This window comes from Pseudophryne corroboree, chromosome 3, assembly GCF_028390025.1.
Source record: "Pseudophryne corroboree isolate aPseCor3 chromosome 3, aPseCor3.hap2, whole genome shotgun sequence".
Taxonomy (NCBI): domain Eukaryota; kingdom Metazoa; phylum Chordata; class Amphibia; order Anura; family Myobatrachidae; genus Pseudophryne; species Pseudophryne corroboree.
This window is the reverse complement of record NC_086446.1, coordinates 124,056,834-124,074,934: the sequence shown is the minus strand read 5'-3', so window position 1 is coordinate 124,074,934 and position 18,101 is coordinate 124,056,834. Positions and strand designations below refer to the sequence as shown.

At 44.2% G+C, this 18,101-nt stretch overlaps 2 protein-coding genes across 2 annotated transcripts in view; one reads left to right on the top strand and one right to left on the bottom strand.

Moving 5' to 3' along the window:
* Window positions 1–13,196, top strand: part of LOC135054945 (zona pellucida sperm-binding protein 1-like) — a 43,532-nt gene extending 30,336 nt beyond the window's left edge. Inside the window, exons 7-11 of the mRNA XM_063958439.1 lie at window positions 6,550–6,739; window positions 9,977–10,094; window positions 11,451–11,532; window positions 12,065–12,148; window positions 12,247–13,196. Coding sequence (XP_063814509.1) covers window positions 6,550–6,739; window positions 9,977–10,094; window positions 11,451–11,532; window positions 12,065–12,148; window positions 12,247–12,392 — 620 coding nt within the window. The 3' untranslated portion in view covers window positions 12,393–13,196. The remainder of the gene's footprint in view (window positions 1–6,549; window positions 6,740–9,976; window positions 10,095–11,450; window positions 11,533–12,064; window positions 12,149–12,246) is intronic.
* Window positions 13,197–13,505: 309 nt separating this feature from the next.
* The window catches only part of CAPG (capping actin protein, gelsolin like), a 30,315-nt gene continuing 25,719 nt past the window's right edge, over window positions 13,506–18,101 (bottom strand). Inside the window, exons 9-10 of the mRNA XM_063958440.1 lie at window positions 14,488–14,576; window positions 13,506–13,801 (exon numbers count right to left, since the gene is read on the bottom strand). Coding sequence (XP_063814510.1) covers window positions 13,736–13,801; window positions 14,488–14,576 — 155 coding nt within the window. The 3' untranslated portion in view covers window positions 13,506–13,735. The remainder of the gene's footprint in view (window positions 13,802–14,487; window positions 14,577–18,101) is intronic.

The window sequence follows — 18,101 nt, the reverse complement described above, 5'->3', positions numbered from 1 at the left end:
CTTCACACTCCGGTCACTGAGGGTGCAGGGCGCTGGGGGGGCAGCGCCCTGAAACGCAATAAATCGATAAAACCTTATATGGCTAAAATAAATGCATCACATATAACTCCTGGGCTATATGGATGCATTTAACCCCTGCCAAAACATATAAAAAAACGGATGATAAGGATGCCGAGAAAGGGGCGGAGCTTATCTCCTCAGCACACTGGCGCCATTTTCCCTCACAGCTCAGTTGGAGGGAAGCTCCCTGGCTCTCCCCTGCAGTCACTACACTACAGAAAGGGGTTAAAAAAGAGAGGGGGGCACAAATTAGGCGCAGTATAAACAATACAGCAGCTATAAAGGGAAAAACACTTATATAAGGTTATCCCTGTATATATATATATATATATAGCGCTCTGGTGTGTGCTGGCAAACTCTCCCTCTGTCTCCCCAAAGGGCTAGTGGGTCCTGTCCTCTATCAGAGCATTCCCTGTGTGTGTGCTGTGTGTCGGTACTTTTGTGTCGACATGTATGAGGAGAAAAATGATGTGGAGACGGAGTAGAGTGTCTGTAATAGTGTTGTCACCCCCTAGGGGGTCGACACATGAGTGGATGTACTGTTGAAATTGCGTGACAGTGTCAGCTTTGTATAAAAGACAGTGGTTGACATGGGACAGCCGGCTACTCAGCTTGTGCCTGTCCAGACGTCTCATACAGGGGCTCTAAAGCGCCCGTTACCTCAGATACAGACGCCGACACGGATACTGGCTCCTGTGTCGACGGTGAAGAGACAACCGTGATTTCCAATAGGGCCACACATTGCATGATTGAGGCAATGGTAAATGTTTACACTTTTCTGATAATATGAATACCACCAAAAAAGGGGTATTATGTTTGGTGAGGAAAAACTTCCTATAGTTTTCCTGACTCTGAAAAATAAAATGAGGTGTGTGATGATGCGTGGGTTTTCCTCCGATAACAATTGATAATTCTAAAAAGTTATTGGCAGTATACCTTTTCCCGCCAGAGGTTAGGGTGCGTTGGGAAACACCCCCTACAGGGGATAAGGCGCTCACACGATTGTAAGAACAAGGGCTCTACCCTCTCTTGAGATGGCCGCCCTTAAGGATCCTGCTGATAAAAAGCAGGAGGGTATCCTAAAATGTATTTACACACATACTGGTGTTATACTGCGACCAGCAATCACCTCAGCCTGGATGTGCAGTGCTGGGTGGCGTGGTCGGATTCCCTGACTGGAAATATTGATATCCTAGATACAGTATATTATTGCCTATAGAGCAATTAAAAGATGCTTTTCTATATATGCATGATGCACAGCGGAATATTTGCCGACTGGCATCAAGTATAAGTGTTTTGTATTCTAGTAAAGTGGTCAGGGATTCCAAACGGCATTTGGAAGTATTGCCTTAAAAAAGGGCATGTACCCTAGGTCGCCTCTCAAAATAAGACGCCGTATTATCAGGCGCAGTCCTGGTTGGCAAGCGGACAAAAGGGTTCCTCTTTTCTGCTCGTGACAGAGGGAGAGGAAAATGGCTGCAGAGATCAGCCAGTTCACAGGAACAGAAACCCTTTTCCACCGCTGCCAAGCCCTCAGTATGACGCTAGGGCTTTACAAGTTCAGGCACGATGGGGGCCCGTTCTCAGTGAATTTCAGTGCGCAGTGGGCTCACTCGCAAGTAGACCCCTGGATCCTTCAGGTAATATTTCAGGGGTACAAATTGGAATTCGAGACGTATTCCCCTCGCAGTTTCCAAAAGTCTGTTTTACCGACGTCTCCCGCTGACAGGGAGGCAGTTTTGGAAGCCATTCACAAGCTGTATTCCCAGCAGGTGATAATAAAGGTACCCCTCCTGCAACAGGGAACGGGGTATTATTCCACACTATTGTGGTACCGAAGCCAGACGGCTCGGTGAGACCGATTTTAAAATCTAAAATCTTTGAACACTTACAGAGGTTCAAATTCAAAATTGAGTCACTCAGAGCAGTGATTGCAAACCTGGAAGAAGGGGACTACATGATGTCTCGGGACATCAAGGATGCTTACCTTCATGTCAAAATTTACCCTTCTCACCAAAAGGTATCTCAGGTTATGGTACAGAACTGTCACTATCAGTTCAGACGCTGCCGTAGGGATGGTCCACGGCACCCCGGGTCTTTACTGAAGTAATGACCGAAATGATGATATTCCTTCGAAGGAAGGGAATTTTAGTTATCCTTTACTTGGACGATTCCCTGATAAGGGTAAGATCCAGAGAACAGTTGGAGGTCGGTGTAGCACTATCTCAGGTAGTGTTGCGGCAGCACGAGTGGATTCTCAATATTCCAAAATCGCAGCTGGTTCCGACGACTTGTCTTCTGTTCCTAGGGATGATCCTGGACACAGTCCAGAAAGAAGGTGTTTCTCCCGGAGGAGAAAGCCAGGGAGTTATCCGAGCTAGTCAGGAACCTCCTAAAACCGAACCAAGTCTCAGTGCATCAATGCACAAGGGTTCTGGGTAAAAATGGTGGCTTCCTACGAAGCAATCCCATTCGGCAGATTCCACACAAGAACTTTCCAGTGGAACCTACTGGACAAATGGTCCGGGTCGCATCTTCAGATGCATCAGCGGATAACCCTGTCACCAAGGACAAGGGTGTCCCTCCTGTGGTGGTTGCAGAGTGCTCATCTTCTAGAGGGCCGCAGATTCGGCATTCAGGACTGGGTCCTGGTGACCACGGATGCCAGCCTGCGAGGCTGGGGAGCAGTCACACAGGGAAGGAATATCCAGGGCTTATGGTCAAGCCTGGAGACAAAAATATCCTGGAACTAAGGGCCATTTACAATGCCCTAAGTCAAGAAAAGCCTCTGCTTCAGGGTCAACCGGTATTGATCCAGTCGGACAACATCACGGCTGTCGCCCACGTAAACACAGGGCGGCACAAGAAGCAGGAGGGCAATGGCAGAAGCTGCAAGGATTCTCTGCTGGGCGGAAAATCATGTGATAGCACTGTCAGCAGTGTTCATTCAGGGAGTGGACAACTGGGAAGCAGACTTCCTCAGCATGACCTCCACCCGGGGGAGTGAGGACTTCACCCAGAAGTCTTCCAACTGATTGTAAACCGTTGGGAAAAACCAAAGGTGGACATGATGGCGTCCCGTCTTAACAAGAAACTGGACAGATATTGCGCAAGGTCAAGGGACCCTCAGGCAATAGCGGTGGGCGCTCTGGTGACACCGTGGGTGTACCAGTCAGTGTATGTGTTCCCTCCTCTGCCTCTCATACCAAAAGTACTGAGAATCATAAGAAGGAGAGGAGTAAGAACGATACTCGTGGTTCCGGATTGGCCAAGAAGGACTTGGTACCCGGAACTTCAAGAGATGCTCACGGAAGACCCGTGGCCTCTACCTCTAAGAAAGGACCTGCTCCAGCAGGGGCCTTGTCTGTTCCAAGACTTACCGCGGCTGCGTTTGACGGCATGGCGGTTGAACGCCGGATCCTGAAGGAAAAAGGCATTCCAGATGAAGTCATCCCTACCCTGGTCAAAGCCAGGAAGGATGTAACCGCAAAACATTATCACCGCATTTGGCAAAAATATGTTGCGTGGTGTGAGGCCAAGAAGGCCCCTACAGAGGAATTTCAACTAGGTCGTTTCCTCCATTTCCTGCAGACAGGACTGTCTATGGGCCTAAAATTAGGGTCCATTAAGGTTTAAATTTCGGCCCTGTCGATTTTCTTCCAGAAAGAACTGGCTTCAGTACCTGAAGTTCAGACATTTGTAAAAGGGGTACTGCATATACAACCTCCTTTTGTGCCTCCAGTGGCACCTTGGGATCTCAATGTTGTTTTGAGGTTCCTTAAGTCACATTGGTTTGAACCACTCACCACTATGGACTTAAAATATCTCACATGGAAGGTGACGATGCGGTTAGCCCTGGTTTCAACCAGGCGTGTGTCAGAATTGGCGGCTTTTATCATATAAAAGCCCTTACTTAATGTTTCATTCTGACAGGGCAGAATTGAGGACTCGTCCTCAATTTCTCCCTAAGGTGGTTTCTGCTTTTCACATGAACCAACCTATTGTGGTGCCTGCGGCTACTAGGGACTTGGAGGACTCCAAGTTACTTGACGTGGTCAGGGCCCTGAAAATATGTTTCCAGGACGGCTGGAGTCAGAAAGTCTGACTCGCTGTTTATCCTGTATGCACCCAACAAGCTGGGTGCTCCTGCTTCTAAAGCAGACTATTGCTCGTTGGATTTGTAGTACAATTCAGCTTGCACATTCTGTGGCAGGCCTGCCACAGCCAAAATCTGTAAAAGCCCATTCCACAAGGAAAGTGGGCTCATCTTGGGCGGCTGCCCGAGGGGTCTCTGCTTTACAACTTTGCCGAGCAGCTACTTGGTCAGGGGCAAAACACGTTTGCTAAATTCTACAAATTTGATACCCTGGCTGAGGAGGACCTGGAGTTCTCTCATTCGGTGCTGCAGAGTCATCCGCACTCTCCCGCCCGTTTGGGAGCTTTGGTATAATCCCCATGGTCCTTACGGAGTTCCCAGCATCCACTAGGACGTCAGAGAAAATAAGATTTTACTTACCGATAAATCTATTTCTCGTAGTCCGTAGTGGATGCTGGGCGCCCATCCCAAGTGCGGATTGTCTGCAATACTTGTACATAGTTATTGTTAACTAAATCGGGTTATTGTTGTTGTGAGCCATCTTTTCAGAGGCTCCTTCGTTGTTATCATACTGTTAACTGGGTTCAGATCACAAGTTGTACGGTGTGATTGGTGTGGCTGGTATGAGTCTTACCCGGGATTCAATATCCTTCCTTATTATGTACGCTCGTCCGGGCACAGTATCCTAACTGAGGCTTGGAGGAGGGTCATAGGGGGAGGAGCCAGTGCACACCAGCTAGTCCTAAAGCTTTCTTTAGATGTGCCCAGTCTCCTGCGGAGCCGCTATTCCCCATGGTCCTTACGGAGTTCCCAGCATCCACTACGGACTACGAGAAATAGATTTATCGGTAAGTAAAATCTTATTTTTCATATGGCTACAATTTTTCATTCAAGTATCAACCTGCTGAGTATTCTAGCTAAGGGCAGATAAATGTGATTGTACAGAGAGATACCTGCAGGACTGATTTCCCCACATAGGCATGTCTTATCTCATATCTTCCTGATTCACTAGGCAATCATGCTGCTTTGCCTGCTGCTGAGCTAGCGCTGTCACTATTGCTTTCAGTGGAGCTTCATGCGTACATACCGGCAAATAACTGCATTAGTTCTGTGCACACAATGCCTGTGTGGATGTATCAACTGTCAATCACAGCATGTGACATGACAGTAAAGAGCTGATTGGCTGGTACTTTATCACCATGCTATTTATCTCTCCAAGGCTTGATAAATGGGGGCCTCCATGTTTTATGACGATCCGTTACCTTGGCAGGGGTATAATGGCATGATTGGATGGCTTTATATTCACTGGTATTCTATATAGTAAAAAAGCACATACAATTGTGTTTCCACTGCCATGGCGGTAGCAGTGTGTTCCAGTCCCCTGAAGTAGCATGTGTCTTTTTATACAAGTGCACGCTGCACATATATGTCCCACTAACCAGTATTTTATGTGCTACAAAGTACCAGCCAATCGGCTCCAAACTGCCATGTTACAGGCTGTGTTTGAAAAATGACAGTTATGAGCTGGTTGGCTGGTACTTTCTCTGTCCACTTTATCTCCATCAAGGGCTTAGTAAATAGACCCCACAGTCGCTATTAACCATCAATCACTGCGGGAATCTCTCTAATGCAGAAGAAACAGCCCTCAGTCTTGTATACATGCCAACATCTCAAATTCTTCTGAAACATCCAATCACAAGCGGTCCGCTAGTACCAGCGACCAACATCCTCCATTATTTGTACCTACCCCGGACAACCTGCTTTCATGGGTGTATATCTTGGGTCCCACATGTTTGCAATTGTGCAATCACCACTTACTGTACTTATTCTATTCAGAACGCCCCTCTCCCACAATCTGTTCACAAGAATATTTGTTCACACCTTGTTCTGGGCACTTGCACTGTGAATTCTCACAAGATAGCTATGCCAGCTGGTCCAGCAGACACTCTACATTGTGTACACAGCACTAATAGTACAACATCGGTCTTCTCACAACATTAATCCAGCCTATGATGGTATTGAATCATATTTTTGTGTTTCCTATTTGATATTACATATACAAAAAACCAATGCATAGTGGGCATAGTGCTGAAATTCCCAGAAATACTATGTAGAAGAGATGAATAATGGGAGAGTGGATGAACACTCCATAAACAAAGCCATCAAAGGACCGAATGTAGAATTATTGATCTATAAGAGTTGGGAGGTGTTTAGTCATCTGATGTATCAGAGAAATATCACACCGCTCTTCCATCAGTTTATTCTTCCACTATGTAAGGAACTTGCCTGCACGAGAGGCCAACGTAGAGGGATGTTGAGATGAGGTTCTGCGTATGGACTTCTTGCTAGAAGTTGTGTTCTTAATTGATGTATGTAAAATCTTTCCACCACAGGTTCCTCTTATTCCTCCTTTTACACAACAGTGGACTACCCCCTCCAGATTCTACTTCGAGAACTTGTGTTCTTTGAGGCTAGACTTCTACAGCCCTCTGATCCTAGGCTGCATCTTCGTCTACATCACTGTTGGGGAGCACCAAGCTTTGATCCTGTGTCCACCACAAAATGGAACCTAATTTATGATGGGTGAGTTACAATAACCTGAGTACCCTGAGTACTTTGCCACATTCTGATGGACTCACTCCCTAGGACAAGGGGCAGACAGGGTTAAGAATCCAGTTTCCTACAGGAAAGTTTATACACACTACCTGGGTGTTATTGCTGTGGAGTGTGTGAAGGATAAAAGGATTGTGTGATCCAGTGGGCAGAGCTTTCAATGCTGACCAGCAGACAGATGATAGCTAGGGCTGGTAGGACATAGCTAGTGTCAGGAAGCCATCTCATGCATACAAATGTGATGAGTAAAAAAGCAATAGGATTAAGCCAACTGCTGTGAGAAGTCAATCATTTGTAAGCAGATTTTTACTAAATGTGTGTATGTGTGATCACTGGGATCCTGACCGTCGAGATCCCATACTGAATCCATATCAATGGGAAGCAGTTTCCCGGCTGTTGGGATCCCAGAATCTCGACCGGGGCCCGGAATCCCCACTCGGTGGTGTGTGTGGGGGTGGCCCTCCCCTCCCCACCCCACCCCTCCCCTGTCCTGTGGGGTGATACATTAGTGTAGCAAGCGAAGTGAGCCCACGAGGGGACACGCTGTGCTTGTTGTCTGTATCCCACCTGTTGGAATTCTGGTGTTGGTCTTATGACCGCTAGGATTCAATACTGGGGGGGGGGGGGGGAGAAAATAAAAAAACACAAAAAAAACCACACACATATATATATATATATATATATATATATATATATATATATATATATATATATATATATATATATATATATATATATATATATATATATATATATATATATATATATATAAAAACACAAACAGCGGCACTTGGGGTCTTAAGCATTAAAAGTGTATTGAAATCACTTCATAGATCTATGAAGTGATTTCAATACACTTTTAATGCTTAAGAGCCCGAGTGCCGCTGTTTGTCTTACTGCTCCTGTCTTATTGATATCAGAGGGCACCAGGGCATGTTAATTTACCAATAGTGGGAGTGCCGGTACATCCTAGAACTATATATATATATATATATATATATATATATATATATATATATATATATATATATATATATATATATATATATATATATATATATATATATATATATATATATATATATCACACTGATTCAGTGCACCCTATGGGAGCTCTTCACACTGTCGTAAGGGACTACACCCCCTTAACCCTAGCACACCCTTGAGGCGTGCAATATTTGTATTGTATGGAGCATTACATCCAATCATAATTGTGAGTTTAAATATTGCACGGACAAAGGGTGTGTGATGGTTAAGGGGTCGTAGCCCCTAGCAACGGCGTGAACAGCGCACGCAGGGCCTGATGAATCTCCTAGTAGGTGCTGTGGTTGGGGGAGTGGCGGGTGTGGGGGAGACACGGATGGGGTCTGTGGGTGCCACAGGTGGGGGAGGGGCGGTTGCAGGGGTGTCGCTTGTGGGGGAGGGGTGGGTGCCGCGGGTGGGGGTCTGGAGCCACCGCAGGTGGGGGAGGAATGGTTGTGGTGGTCCCACGGGTGGGGGAGGGGCGGGTGTAGGGGTGCTGCGGGAGGGGGTCCGGAGCCACAGTGGGTGATGGAGGGTGGTGTGTGGAGGTGCCGCGGATGGAGACCAGAGGTAATGCGAGTTGGGGAGTGGTGGGTAATGCTTCTCCTCCTGGAAGCAGCTTAGCTGCTGTCCTCCCTTTGGCAGAGGCTCTCCCAGAGACTCGCCAAGCAGCCAGTCACTATTGTTAGCGCCGGTGTTCCAACGCGCCACATTACAATTAAGAAGATGCACTCAATAAACTACAGCTCCCAGCAGGCCTTAGCGCCAGAATGCTTCGGTGCTAAGGTCTGCTGGGAGCTGTAGTTTTAGTGCTTCTACTTCCCTGTAATGTGGTGTGTTGGGACACCAGCGCTAACAATAGTGACTGGCTGTCAGAACTGACTGACTCGCTGAATCAATGTAAAAGGTGAGTGCTGTGCCGTGTCAGTGACACTGCACACCCACTGCACTGCACAGCACTGCTTCCGCGTCCAGACATTACCCTCCGTTATATCACCCACTCTACCTGTTAAGTTAGTCATCTCGGGGCTTCCAGGCCGGCAGCCCAGATGCTATGTTGCAGAGTCAGGGCCTCGGGGGATCTGGGGATGACTGTGGCGGGGAGGCACATCTGTGTCTTCACGCGCAGAGGGGGCTCCGGTGCTCAGAGTATGCAGCGCAGGGAGGGCTATGAAAGCCTTCCGCTACGCCGCTTTCATACACATCTATGCCGGTGGCCGCAGCAGCTTTTGTTCTTCCTGTGCCTCAGCTAGGGGGTGGGGATTGTTGATGCTGGAGGGGGCAGGTGAACTGGTAGCAGGACAAGTTCTGTACTGATTTTTGGCTCTCCAGACTTCCATTGAAAGTATAGGAAAAGGGGCATGCCCACACCATGCCCCCTTTCTGAATTTTTACCGATTTTTTTTTTTTTTTTTTTTTTGTGTGTAAATTGTTGGAGGGTTTGTTGCTAGGGCCTATTTTGGGGTGTGGACCTGGAGCTGCAGCTCCATCAGCCCCATTGTTAATACTGCTCTGGGAACACACAGCAGCCAAAGGGCAAAGCCTCCCATTGGATGTAACCTGTGTGGGAGGGTGTTTCTCGCCCAATCAGCTGTGGACTGGGTGTGATTGACCTGCTGTATGTATATATGTGTATGTATATGTGTGTGTATATATATATATATATATATATATATATATATATATATATATATATATATATATATATATATATATATATATGTATATATATATGTGTGTGTGTGTATATATATATATATATATATATATATATATATATATATATATATTATGTATATGTATATATATATATATATATATATATATATATATATATATTATGTGTGTATATATATATATATATATATAGTATGTATATATATTACACTATTTTTTAACCCCTGTAATGTTCAGTAAATCCTACATATCAAGCTTAAGTGCAGCATTTTTTTCAAAACTGGAAGGTATCGAAGCCTAAAGAAAGTTTCTATTTTTAATGTTAAGTGTATATGCTAGTTGGCATGTGTACTATGAAAGGATGAGAGGTGCTTATCGTACATCTTATCAATGTGATTAAACCCTGTTTGACATTTGATTATTATCCTGCTCTGTAATGGAGTTTCCACTTGGAGAGCGGTATAACAAGACCAGATCTCCATGTGATGGATACTCTCGTCTCCACAGATGTCCATACTCAAAAGATGATCCGATGACCAAACTTCTGCCGGTACCCGTTCCCTCAAGTTATCAAAGATTTGTGGTCTCTGCCTTCACTTTTATTGGCTTTCCAAACAACACACAGGTAATGACTGAGCAAAGTAACTGACACTGTGGCGATCAAAGCTGGCTCTGAAAATACAGGAGTTTGGGGAAAATGTACTAAGCAGTGATAAGCGTGGAGAAATGAGCCAGTGGAGAAGTTGCCTATGGCAACCAATCAGCTGCTCTGTATAATTTTAAAGTATGCAAATTATAAATGTTAGTTCAATGCTGATTTGTTGCTATGGGCAACTTCTCCACTGGCTCACTTCTCCACTCTTCTCACTGCTTAGTACATCTCCCCCCTAAGTAACATGATTCCCTGTATCTCCTAACACTGGTATTGAGGTAACAAAACATTTCTCATACTTCCTGTCCTCGTAGATTCAGTTTCCTCGGCGTGCATGGCTGATGCAATATGGAAATGTTTTGGTTTTACGAGCATTCTCTGGATTTCACAATTCACATATTACTTAAACATGTCTATATCATGCTTACCAGGAGCCTGCATTGTAAAACAGCTGCTTGCACAACTTCCTACTGGCTGTTATATGGAGATGCTTTGCAAAGGAAAATGCTCTTTTGCAGTTTAGATGGAAATATAAGTCTGTATAGGTTGTGAGGGATAACTTGTTCATACTCTAGATTGCAGAAAGCATTACACGATCACCCATGATAGTGGACAGAAAGCAGGAGGGGTATCTCAATTATTAGGGGAAAGAATACTTTACCTTAAATCTGGCTGTGTCACAATAAGACTGGGGTTTTGTGTTCAGTTATGCAGACTTAACTTTCAGATACAACTTCACAAACTCAAGATAAAGGGCCAGATGCATTATCGTTTGGAAAATTATAAAATGGAGAGTGAAAAAGCACCAGCCAATCAGGTCCTGTCATGCCACAGGCTGTGTTTGAAAAATGGCAGGTAGAAGCTGATTGGCTGGTACCTTTTCACTCCATTTTATAATTTTCCAATCAGCTTCTACCTGCCATTTTTCAAACACAGCCTGTGGCATGACAGGACCTGATTGGCTGGTGCTTTTTCACTCTCCATTTTACCACTTTCCAAACGATGATGCAACTAGCAATGTCTGCTTTTATTTTCCACGCTGTTGCAACAGATACTTGCTGTCCTCACACTTACAGGATTGACCCCTTATACTGTAAGCTTCTGAGGCAGGAACTGATGTGAATGATAAATATTCTTTGTAAAATGCTGCATAATATGGTGATGCTATAGTAATAAAAATGGTACCCTACAAGTTTACCCTACTCTCACTTTTGTGCATGAATTTGAACCTCACAGCAATATTACTGCTAATATATTTAAATACATTAGGCATGTAAGAATTTATATGTAAATTTCAAGTTCATAAATTACTATTCCGTTGTCTCCCAGGTGTATATTTTCTGCAGTGTATCCGTCTGTCTGCCTTCCTTGTCTGAAAGCTGTACATCAGAGTGTGGTAACCTCACACACAGTAAGTCCATTAGTTTATTACTGTCACTCTGGTTCCTTGCTCCCTGTTCTCCCCAAGTATACTGTAACTTCATCATGGCTGTCTTCCTGTCTAACTTGCACCTTGCCCACCCTACCCCTCTCCAATATGACTTCTTAACTGGCTTTTTCTCTCCCAGCATTCCTCATGGCTCACTACCAGTCAGGCTTACTCACAGCCTGCCCCTTCCTTCATGACTTCCTACCTAACTTGCTTTCATTCCTCTCAAATATGACTAATCTGCTTGCTCCCTTCAAGCTGATATTCTTTTTTGGTTTGCTCCCCTCCCAGTTTCCATCATGGCTGACTTCCTATCTGACTTACTACTTGCCCCTCCACCACTGTCCATTATGACTTTCTATCTGGCTTGCTCCCTCCCAGCTTCCATCATACCAGTCTTCCTGTCATGCACCCCACTGTTATGACTTCCTATCTGGCTTGCTCACTCCCAACTTCCATCATGGTTGGCTTGCTGATGTCCCCTAGCTCCTCCTTTGTACTCTTTCTTCTTTAGGAGTTCGACGTTCTCAAGCTAATTCGTTGCACTTGCTGAGCTCCACCGGGCCGCTCATTTTCCAGCAGGACGACGGAGAGTCGGGTACAGACATAAATTAAAATAAGAAAAAGAGCTGATATGGCTCGTCCTGGTTTTCTAACATGCCCTTTCTCTCCTACCCTCTACAAATGTCTCCTCAGGAATCTACTGGCTCCAGCACCTGATGCCAGCTGTTTCATGGACCATAATCGCAGCAGCATTTCTGATCGTATTGCTACTACTTACTAATACTCTGAAGTGCCGTTATTTTGCTGTTAATTTCAAAAGTAATTTACAACTTAGATGAAACTGTCCTAATCTGTAATGTCCCTGCACTTGTGGATATTAAAGAGTTTACAGAAACCTATTTATACAGCCCTTAGTGCTTGTGCATAAGACTAGGGGACTATAGCCTTTTCAGATGTAGACTTTACACAATAGGAGGCTGGGTTCAAGGAACTTACTGTTTATTTTATACACCACCTCCATCTGCTCTAGATGAATCTGTGATTCTATGAATATAGAAGTCTCATTTCATGTGAGTGAACCACAGCAGTGGAATGGGCAGTGTCTCCTTAAAATGACTCTTGGGCCATTGTTTTACGTAAAACATGGAGAGTTACCAAAGCGTGGAGAGACAACGTACTAACAAATCAGCTTGTAATTTTACAGGCTGTGTTTGAAAAATGTCAGGAGCTGATTGGCTGCTACTTTGGGGTCTATTTACTAAGCCTTGGGTGGAGGTTAAGTACCAGCCAGTCAGCTCCTAACTGCCATGTCACAGGCTGGGTTTGAAAAATGTCAATCAGCTCCTAACTGTCATTTTTCAAACCCAGCTTGACATGGCAGTTAGGAGCTGATTGGCTGGTACTCTATCTCCGTCCACTTTATCTCCTTTCAAGGCTTAGTAAATAGACCACTTAATCTCTCTCCAAGCAGTGATAAATCTCCCCAATAATTTGTTACTCCTCCGTGATGACCAGTAAAATAACATTACCTTCAATGCTTATGAATCGCTCTTTAGGATTATACGTAACCATAAATACAAGCTACCCTGAAGGGTGTGTTCTTGCTGTTTAAAATTTTGTATGAATAAAATTCTTCACAGATATTGGGGCATTTTTTTTAGAAGTTTTGAAATATATTTTTGAATTTTCAAATAAAGATTGAGAAATATTGTTGTGGCTTGAGGATGACCTGCGCAGTACTCATGCAGGTTCTGCAGTGCATGCCTCCTCCCTTACTTCTCTCTACGGGGGGAGGCTGAGGTAGGGGGTTGTGAACTGTGAGTGACAGGGATATTATGTGAGTAGTGTCAAACAGGTGGCAGCTTTCATGCTAGTGCATGGTTAATGAAGCAGGGCTGAGTCTTACTGGTGTTCAGCATCACTGCAGGTGGTAAGGGCAAAGGAACACAAACTTTATATGCAAGTTGCAATGTATATTTAATGTGACAGAATAAGCAGGTCGTCTGTCAGGCTGGGCCCTTTCCTGCAAGTGGAAACAGCTGTGATCTGCCAGCTCCTACAGGCTTAGCAGGGGCCATGTGAGATACAAAAATCTGTACTAGTGCTTTTGGAGGGCTGGAGACCATTGCTGTATCAGAGGGAGAAGGGTCACGTGGGAATGTCTGCAGTTGGACCATGGTACTCAGACCCAGTTGCTGAAGAACTGTTTGAAGAGAGGAGACTCATTTCCCTCAGATACTACCTGGACCTGTAAATAGAAAGAGAAGCATAGAAGTGATTGCAGAATAAGGAGTTCGAAGAGAATTACTAAAATGATGTGCAGAATAAGTGGTTAGTTTGGTGCCTGGGGTAAAATAGAGTTTACAGTGGTAGATAGTTGCCCTGGCTACAGTATATATTCTGTTGCTACACAATTTGATATAACTTGCCTTCCTGATAGGGTCTCAGATCTGCAAGCCACCTCTGACTGTTGGGTTGGCATTCCTCTACTATGCAAAGAGTACCCACCTGTCTCCAGTGACCGGGCTCTGTATGGCTTATTGACCCCCAGAAAATGCTAGCAAACTTGTGGAGGCATATATAACTCTGCCTTAGGTTCCAGAATTGCTTATGTCCTCCACTAAAGTTATACAGAACTGGTGTGAAGAGACCCAGCCACAAGGTTGGGGGAGAGGGGTGAGCATAAAGGAATTGAAAGTTCCACCATCGTGCCCAAGGCTTAGGTTCAACCTATGCTCCCGGAGAATGCCAAGCATTTCACCACAGCTACAGTACTCTTATGGTATGCATATCTATCTCTATGGTCAAAGTACACAAATCTCCAAAGCACTGGTTAAGTTACTTACAATGGTTTACTACTATTAACCTATTATAGGGGAAATTAATAAAGTGGTGGCTTCAACCGTAATGGTGAGACAAGGACTATGGACTCACCTGAGTTTTAAGAGAATAGTGCATAATTGTCAGGAACTCATTGGCAGTCTCCAGTGATCGCTCCCGCTCTTCTTTATTTGCTTTTTTACCTGAAAAATCACCCAAATATTTAGTTTTCTGGCATAAATGTCATTGTGTCTAAAGCTGGGTACACACAAGTGTGATGTATAGAATGGCTGTGCCAACAACGTGATATATGGTTACATTGCCCAGCCCATGGCATTGTGACACAAGCTTTTGCTATTTTTATATTGAATGTTGATTAATGTTTGGTTTTCTTTTAAGGTGCTGCTTGTAGGCTTGCATGGCATGAATAACGGCATGTATTTATATATTTTGGTCTTTAGTGCAATGTAATAGCTGGTGCAGTGACACCACATACTAAAGGACTTTTTTTTTTATTTGTAACTAGTAAGCAATATATCTTTTTTTTGTTTTGTTTAGCATTTAGTACCATATTATGGTGCATTTTATTTCTTATTAGAGGGATAACAGAAGCAACTGTAGCTTACAGAATTTATTGCCGTGCTAGGCCTTTTATCCTTTTGGTTCTTGATCAAGGAAAACTGCGACAGATATAATATATTAAGATTATTCCTCCTATATATAAAAATAAATATATATCCCTACAGACCTGTCTCTGGCATTAGACTACTCTTAAAGACTGCGATTTTGTTAGTCTTTTAGACTCTGGCCCGTGCCGCCCCCCCACCCCCCACCCACCTGCTGTTTCTGGCTTCTTCTTTTTTTTTTTTTCCAAAAGGAGAACAGTAGCACTACTGCTATTTCCGTCAGTCAGAATTGATGAAAGAGCTGGCAGGCACTAGGACCCACTGCGGCTCTAATAGCAAGTCCGTGTGGTAACCAATGGGGATGCTGGAGCTGCAGCTCCAGCCTCCCCCTGCTCACACCACAACCTACCTTCCCCACTGCCAGCCGTCCAGGCCAGGTGCGGGGTTCAAATGCCAGCATCGAGTAAGACTGTTACTTATGATGGAGCAGAAGGCTTCATAAGCCCTCACTGCACCGCACCGTTTCCCAGCACTTCCTCCCCCACTTCCTTTACCACCATGCTAGGTGCAGTCAAACTCAGCTCAGAGAAGGCGGCCCGTGTGATTGTGACAGGGCTGTCCTGCGGATGTCTTATGCTGCTTGTTGGAGATCCAACTGGCTGCTTCTGCTAATCAAAGATGGGCAATTCGTGTCCTGCAGTCTGAGTCTCAGTGCAGTGCGCAAAACAAGGTATGCTGCACCTGCCACCACCAACTAAAAACTATAATAATTATATTGTGCTGGGGTGCAATCCAGGCTCCCATAACTAATGGAACAGGTGACCAACATTTCAAGGCCCAATCAGCCTTTTCATCAGGGTGAAACATTGGCAATAAATCAGGATGTGCTCCTGCAGAAAATCATTACCTGATGGCATATTCTGTGATACCACTCCCCTTATCTGGGGGTACGCATGCCTTAGGTGCATGTAAACATAACTATTATCATTCCCCTATCATGGTGCCAACCTTTTCATTTTCTTCTGGATCCGCCCCTGACTATAAGGACTAACAAAATATGCCAAAAAGGAATAAGAGCGGCTAAAGTAGAAACTGAAAAACTAGTAGCAAAGGAAAGCAAAGCGAATCCCCAAATTTTTTTTAAGTACATCAACAGCAAGAGATTAAAGAAGGAGATTATAGGCCCTTTAAAGGACAAGAGGGGAGTCTTAATCAAAATGATAATGACATAGCAAACAAACTAAACAAGTTTTTTTTCAATGGTATTTACCAGAGAGGACCAAATGCTGGGTCTAACACAAAATCTCAACAAAGATAATGTCCCACTGCTAAATGCTTATTTATGTGAGGAGGTAGTCTGTGTCTGATTAAGAAAGTTAAAGATTAATAAGTCACCTGGTCCCGATGGAATTTACCCGAGGGTTCTTATGGAGCTGCACGCTAAACTAGCAAGACCTCTATTTTTGATCTTCATGGATTCGGTTAAATCGGGTATGGTTCCCAAAGACTAGCGTATAGCGGAGGTAGTGCCGATATTTAAAAAGGGGAGCAAAGCTGAACCAGGTAATTATAGACCAGTTCGTCTTACATCTATAGTGAGGAAAGTATTGGTAGGTATTCTAAGGGATAGCATTCAAAAGTTCCTTGAAGCAAATAAGGTCATTAAAAGGAACCAACATGGATTTGTGTAGGACAGATCATGTCAGACCAACTTACTTGGCTTTTATGAAACAGTAAGTGCGAACCTGGATCAGGGGAAGGAGGTGGATATAATCTTTTTAGACTTTGCCAAAGTTTTCGACACTGTACCACACATGCGTCTTATCTACAAGCTACAGGGCTAGGGAGTGCAATATGCACTTGGGTTGGTAATTGGTTAGATAATAGGGAGCAGCGCGCTGTGGTCAATGGATCATTTTCAAATTAGTACTTTAGTCCAAGTGGTGTGCCACAAGGGTCTGTACTTGGACCACTTTTGTTCAACATTTTCATCAACGACCTAACAGTAGGTCTAGAGAGCATGGTATCAATTTTCGCAGACGATACCAAATTGTGTAAGGTTATAAATAGGGAGGGGGATGCCGAGTCTCTTCAGAACGACTTAACTAAACTGGAAGCATGGGCAGCAAAATGGAGAATGAGATTCAACACAGACAAGTGTAAGGTAATGCACTGTGGGGGCAAGACCAAAAATAACACCTACATACTAAATGGGGTAATATTAGGGGATTCTGTACTGGGAAAAGACTTAGGGGTTCACATAGATAACAAATTAAGCAGCAGTACCCAAAGTAGGCGTGCAGCAAAGAAGGCTAATAAGATATTAGCATGCATAAAATGGGGAATTGATGCAAGGGATGAGAGTATTATACTTCCATTATATAAATCACTAGTGAGGCCTCATCTTGAATACTGTGTGCAATTTTGGGCACCATATTACAAAAATGATATCCTGGAGCTAGAAAAGGTTCAGAGGTGGGTGACCAAACTAATCAAGGGCATGGAGATGCTGGAATATGAGGAAAGACTTGCAAGGCTAGGCATGTTTACATTGGAAAAGAGGAGACATGATCAACATCTACAAATATATAAGGGGTCAATACACAGAGCTTGGGAGTTTCCGCACATTGAGGCAAAAAGGTTTTTTCACAGTAAGGACAATACGTGTTTGGAATTCCCTGCCTGAGAGAGTAATAACTGTGGACTCAGTCAACACCTTTAAGAATGGGTTAGATAAATTTCTATTGGATAAAGATATTCAGGGTTATGATGCGTAGGCACGCATTACAGTTAATATAACTAGTCCTAACATAAAAATAACTAGTCCTATAATAAGACTGCATAGGAGACCACAAATAGGTTGAACTCGATGGACAATTGTCTTTTTTTCAACCTTAGTTACTATGTTACTATGTATTTACTAAGCCTTGGAGAGAGATACAGTGGATGGAGATAAAGTACCAGCCAATCAGCTCCTAACTGCTATATTACAGGTTGTATTTGAAAAATGACAGTTGAGGTGCCCAAACCCAGTGCGATGTGTCCTCCAGGGACACCTCGCTTGTGACGGAACCCAGTGGGGTGCTGGCATCAGCAAGTGCA